We start from the raw sequence: 6,666 nt of genomic DNA on the forward strand, positions 1-6,666 counted from the left end.
AGGCCATTAAAGAGATTTCATGTCGATATAAAACTAGACGTAGTTAAAAGATGTTACAATATTTTGAACCAAGTTGTCATAATATATAAGTTTAATTTTATATTCAGTTGTCAGTTTAGTGCTTTAGTTTCAAAAGGCATTAAGAATTTGCGACTTCATAAAGGAATTAATTTGAAACCTGACCAAGGTTTTCTTACTCTGACTGCACATTACTTTTGTTGGGTAATTTAGCAAAATATGTGTACTTTCTTTAATATGAAATAACTTTGTAATATGTTTATAATATTTTCAACTGTTTTAACAATTTAAACGAAATTCGAAATTATACATAAGATATTTAATTATCAATGGAAATAAAGTTTTTTTTGAAATAAGTGTTTTTTTATATCTTTTTAATAATTAAATATTCATAATAATAATAATTTTAACAGTTTTCAAAAAGAGCGTTCAAAAAATTGGTTAAATGAATTCGGAAATAAGTAATATATTTTTATTTTATATCATTTGTCAACGCTCGGAGTTACCAATAAAAAAGGCGAATTAAATAGTATGCGCTTTACTTCGAATATGGTTCGTATCATAATCGTTACAACTTTTGACCAATGGCAGTCGTCGACGTCACTTTGCGTTTTGTAATGCTTGAAGTTGGGTTTACTCTTGAACATCATTTTTTTTATAAATGTTTTTGGGCAAATCTCAGGAATTATTTTTAGATAAAGTACAGGAAAACATGTATTTTTTTATACTATATTCGATAGTATTTTTATAGGCTTTACATAAATAATTTTGAGGTTCATTACAAGCAACTCAGCGAGATTATTTATTTTATGTCAATATTAATATTTACAAATACTAAATTTGGCAAGAAATATCCAAGAGGTTTCATTACCAAGGTGTGCTATCAACCATTGTCGTAAACCCACCTTTCGCGCAAATGCTTTCTTTAATTAATATTTTTTTAATTTAGTAAGAGAGGTGTTGTGAACGCTTTCTGGGATCCTTTTGTAAAACCGTGTAAATCGTCCCACAAAAGAGCTACTGACTATGCAATCGAGTAACAGGAGTACCAAGTTTATGCTTATACCTTGTACCAATGCTATGAGTATCAAATTTAAATATCATTAATATTTTTCCGTACACATATAACCTTACAGAAAATGTATCTTGGTTTCTTTAAATTTAATTCTTATTTATTCTTTAGCTCCTAGATTATGTAGGTTGCGCAAATTGGCCTTCAGCAGCATTTAAAATCAATTAACGCAAATTCTGCTTAGCTTAGTCTTATCACCAATCCATCAATATGGGGGACCAATGGCTCGATGTTAACGGACTGGCAACTTGGCATCTGCGGTAAGGCCAAGAGATTCAGCAGACTCAACTGGATCCATCAATTCCCAATTAATAAGTATATCAGATGGACCCAGTTGAGTCAGCTGAATTTCGTGCCCTTTTTTATGGCATAGGTTGGCGGACGAGCATATGGGCCAACTGATTGTAAGTGTTCACCATCAGCCCTAGACAATGACGCTGTAAGAAATATTAACTATTCCTTACATCGTCAATGTGCCACCAACCTTGGGAACTAAGATGTTACGTCCCTTGTACCTGTAGTTACACTGGCTCACTCATCCTTCAAACCGAAACACAACTACGTTATTTGGCGGTAGAATAACTGATGAGTGGGTGGTACCTACCCAGACGGGCTTGCACAAAGCACTACCACCAAGCCCTTACTGTTACTTTGACATTTTTCACATTGGATGAACTCAAAGAAATCCGTCAACGATAGTTTTAGTCTAATAATAGATATGAATGTAATTTTCTGAGATCAAACTCATAATAAAAAGTCATTCCTTTGAGATATAAACGAAAACGGTCTAAAAAATATATTGGTATAATAAACATAAATCTCATTTTCTTCTTGGTCAGTTCGTACATATAGTATATAAGGAGGTTTCCCTAAGAGTTTCACAGTTTTGTGTCGACTTGTGCACAATGAAGACCTTGCTTGTTCTCGCCATTTGCTTTATCGCGGTTCAGGTGAATTTTGTATTTAAAACCATAATCGTTAATCTCCGTTTTAGGGGTTGTTCGTCAGGTATTTGGGATAAAAATGTATAAATAAATAAATATTGGACAAAATCACATACATCACTCTGATCCCAATGTAAGTAGCTGAAGCACTTGTGTTATGGAAAATCAGAAGTAACGACTGTACCACAAACACCCAAACTCAAGACAATATAGAGAACTAATGAATTTTCTCCATCGACTCGGCTAGGAATCGAACCCAGGACCACGGAGTGGCGTACCCATAAAAACCAATGCACACTACTAGACTACGGAGGTATTAATTTTATTGGTGTTTAATGCTATAACTGTGAAAGCGCACGATACAGAGATACATAGTTACTTTATATTTATAATATTAGTATAGAATGTTCTGAAATTATATATGTTTGCTCATGTATTATTTTCAATATATTTTTTAATATATAAGTGCTGTGTTGTGCTGTGTTATAGCCTGCCGATATATGAAAAAAAAAAATGGAATATTAAACTATTTCTTCCCTCATACGCCCCTCCCCCACTTCCTTCAAGGGGAAAAAATATTCAAATGGGGCAGTGTAATTTCAAGCACAAAGGGGCATTAATTTTAGCCCCAAAGATTTGTGACAGATTCACTATGTAAGGCATAGCAGGCTTATATTTCTTACAGTCTTTGTGTTGACCACTTACGATCAGATGGCTTTTCATTCTTTCCAATATTACTTTAAAACACTGATAAAAAATAATCATTATCTTATCTAAATACTAAATATTAATCCAAATTATTTCCAATAATATAAATTTAAAATAATCGAATGAAATATAAATTGAGTTTAAATTCCGCGTCGATGTTACAGTTTTCGTTTTATTATTATCATAAATATATAGAAACCATGAAATAACATTTAAATTGTGACTTACACGATGTTCCGGTTACGAATACCTACTTTGTTTATTGAGATACGATCGTCATATATCAGAACAGCTCTGATTTTTATCGTGACGAATTCATCTTGCGTACTGATGATTATGATTATGTAAACAAGGTGAGAGCTAAGATGCAATCCAAGTAAGCACTGAATATTCATGTGCTTAATTTGTCTTTATAATTCATCTCGTGTTCAGCGGTGAAGGAAAACATCGTGAGGAAACCTGCAGGTGTCTTATTTCATAGAAGTTCTGTCACATGTGTAATTCACCAACCTGCATTGGAACAGCGTGGATATGTTCCAAATCTTCACCTCAAAGGCAGGCTTTAGCCCAGCAGTGGGAAATTTACAGGCTGTTTTTGCTGTTGTTATGGATATCAGTCAAGAGTAGTTGTACTCAAGTGTAGATGCAAACATACGTAGAAGCTATTCCAATATGAAAAAGAATAAATATAAACCAATGTCCGATTTTCATATTCCACGTGATTTTCTCAAAGCTTCGATATTCATATATCATATTTCGCATAAAAAATACACTAGAAAGAGTTATTATTTAATACATATTCATATCGCACTCTTACTTATATTGATATACCGTTTAGCTACCACTTATTTATTTATTTATTTATAAGGACAACTTACAAAACATACACCATTTATAAGTTTTAAAATAAAGGTAATTACATTTTTAGCTAAGTGTTGTTTCAATTTATATTTACTCTTATTTTTAGTCCATATATTATTCAAGGCATTGACTATTGATAGCGTCAATAGTATTTTAAAAGTTGTGTATGTGTCTTTACTTCTCGTGTGAAATGGGCTATAGAGTACATGTCTAAACCACTGTCATAATCCTATCATATTGGGATAGCAAAGTTTTACAACAAGATATAAGGCCTCTAAACATCAGGTTTTTTAAAGACTTTAGTCTAGACTAATATAAGAAACTAGCAGTGCCCGCGACCTTCTACGCGTTTGAATTTAACAAAAACAATATATATATATACAGTCATTTTGGTAAATGTACCTACCGCGTATGCATACATATGCATCGAGTAAAAAGGAGCTATTATAATATTACAAACAAACACTCCAATTTTATTGAGTATTCTGAATACTTTAGTCACCAAAAATCCCAATATACATATATTGGTGCGAGTCAGCTCTAAGGCACTTTTCTTGTAAAATCATATTCCGTTGGTTACATTTCAACCATGGCCCAGTGGTTAGAACTCGTGCATCTTAACCGATGATTGCGGGTTCAAACCCAGGCAAGCACCGCTGATTCATGTGCTTAATTTGTCTTTATAATTCATCTCGTTCTCAGCGGTGAAGGAAATCATCGTGGCGAAACCTGCATGTGACAAATTTCATAGAAATTCTGCCACATGTATATTCCACCGACCTGCATTGGAACAGCGTCGTGGAATATGTTCCAAAACTTCTCCTTAAAGGGAGAGGAGGCCTCTAGCCCAGCAGTGGGAATTTACAGGCAGGGCCGTATTTAGGGGAGGGCAACCGGGGCAACTGCCCTGGGACCTCCACATTAGTGGGGGCCACAGTTTTTAGCAAGTTAACAAATACCGAGATATAGTCAAATTATAATGATGTTATTAATTAATATTTTAAAAGTTACGGATACAAGTAAATAAATCATAACTTACTGATTGAAATAAAAAAATTAATTAATTCATGATAAAATAATTATTAGGTTGTTCACGCTTCTGTTTGTCTAGGGCCCCCACTGCTTTGTGGTCCGGGGGCCTCCAGACCTTTAAATCCGGCTCTGTTTACAGGCTGTTGTTGTTGTTTGTTTGTTGTACATTTCAACTCACTTAATAACTTTTCAGGCCCTTACCATTGAGCAGAGGAAAAGACTGAAAGATTACAGATCACAATGTTTCTCATTGAATTCAAGAGTCGACCGGAAATTAGTAAACGAACTGAGATTAGGGTACTTTAAGGTAACTAAACGCGAACAGTATACTCTCTAAAACTAGATGTTTGAAGAACTGTACTAATATGTTCTTATTAAACATTGGTGACACTTGTACAATGTACTCTATTTAGCGAGTGTTTGCGATGATTGAGGGTTCAAGTCCAGACAAGCACCACTGAATATTCATGCTTAATCTCGTGCTTGGCGGTGAAGAAAAACATCGTGAGGAAACCTACATGTGTCTAATTTCACATGTGCATTCCACCAAACCGCATTTGCACAGCTTGGTGGAATATATTCGAAGCCCTCTCCTTAATGGGAGAGGAGGCCTTAGCTCACCAGTGGGAAATTTACAGGCTGCTACAACTACTACTAGTTTGTCTCTTTCTGGCATCATTGATTTGACATTAATAAAAGAAAGAGAACAGATGCTGATGTCATGTCACGTCCCGAACCTTTCCGGCCTTGGTGCTTAACCCCATGATAATACCAACTAAGCACTAGATATAGTTCACAAGTGTAGCCCAAATTTATTGATGGAAACCCCAATAACTGACTTTAGATATTTTTCAATAATATTTCCAATGGGATCATCGGAAGATTATAATAAAATGTTTTTTTAAGGATATTAAGAATCAGCCATGTGATTTGATATCACGTTAACTAAAAAATACGGTAACAGTAAAGTTGTATTTCTCTAGACCGAGAATGAACCTCTCAAGAAGTACGTCCATTGCATTCTGATGAAAGCAGGGCTGATGACAGCGTCTGGAGCGTTTAAGAAGGACGTAGCTCTTGCAAAAACTTTGAATCTGGGTATGTTCACATTTCCTTGTAAACCGAAGGTAGTAAAAAGCATTTTATTATTTTCATCATCATATTACAGATTCTACTTTAAAGATTGATTACTTTTTGTACTTTACCATCAAAAAGCAATTCTTGATATGATTGTATAATCGAAGGCCGAGTGAGCCAGTGCAACTACAGGCACAAGAGATTCTCATCTCGAAATATCAGTGTGAAAGTATTAAATTCACGCTTTTTTATCGTCTCCATAATCTTGAATCAATCATGTGCCTTGTACTAATGTATTTTTTACAAATTATTTAAATTTATGAAACGCTAAAGTTAAAAATATCTGTAGGATTTCAATCATCAATTAAAATAGGGAAATCATGTACTTATTCCAAATGTTTTAATTAATTATAGCTGACAAGCCAGAAGTCAAGAAGCTGCTCGACAAATGCTTGGTACACAAGGGCAGAACTCCTCAACAAAGTGCTTGGAACTACTCCAAGTGTTTTTACCAACATGCAACTAAGTTCAATGAAACTATTTTCCAATAAGCCATTAAAGAAAGCCAATGACACATTATTTCTAAATTATTTAAATTTGGAATATCATTCTTAACAGAAAATGATTTATAATCAGTTATTTTGTACAGTCAGAGTAAGAAAACCTTCGTCAGTTTTCAAATGAATTCCTTTATCAAGTCTTAAACTCTTTGTCCCTTTTAAATCTGAACATCAAATCATTGCGACGCAACATATCATTCTCGATCGGTAAATCAGATTATTGCTCATGCTGAGCACACGAAAATAGATCTTAAGGTGACGAACCTTTTCTTAGCCCGACTGTACAATGAATACGTTTGTATAATTTAGCAAAATACTTGCTTTAAGGTTAAATAAGTTTTTGACAATACTTGTAAATCTTTTAATAACTTTAACGAAATTCGATAATGTCTAT

General features: G+C 33.9%; 1 protein-coding gene across 1 annotated transcript; it reads left to right on the top strand.

The window, feature by feature from the left end:
* The first annotated feature begins 1,984 nt into the window (after window positions 1-1,984).
* On the top strand, window positions 1,985-6,337 carry LOC124539030 (general odorant-binding protein 56d-like). The gene is made up of 4 exons (XM_047116338.1): window positions 1,985-2,040; window positions 4,829-4,942; window positions 5,619-5,733; window positions 6,127-6,337. Exons 1-4 carry the CDS (start codon window positions 1,996-1,998, stop codon window positions 6,261-6,263), a joined length of 411 nt encoding a protein of 136 aa, XP_046972294.1. The 5' UTR covers window positions 1,985-1,995; the 3' UTR covers window positions 6,264-6,337.
* Window positions 6,338-6,666: the final 329 nt, after the last annotated feature.

This window comes from Vanessa cardui, chromosome 21, assembly GCF_905220365.1.
Source record: "Vanessa cardui chromosome 21, ilVanCard2.1, whole genome shotgun sequence".
NCBI lineage: Eukaryota > Metazoa > Arthropoda > Insecta > Lepidoptera > Nymphalidae > Vanessa > Vanessa cardui.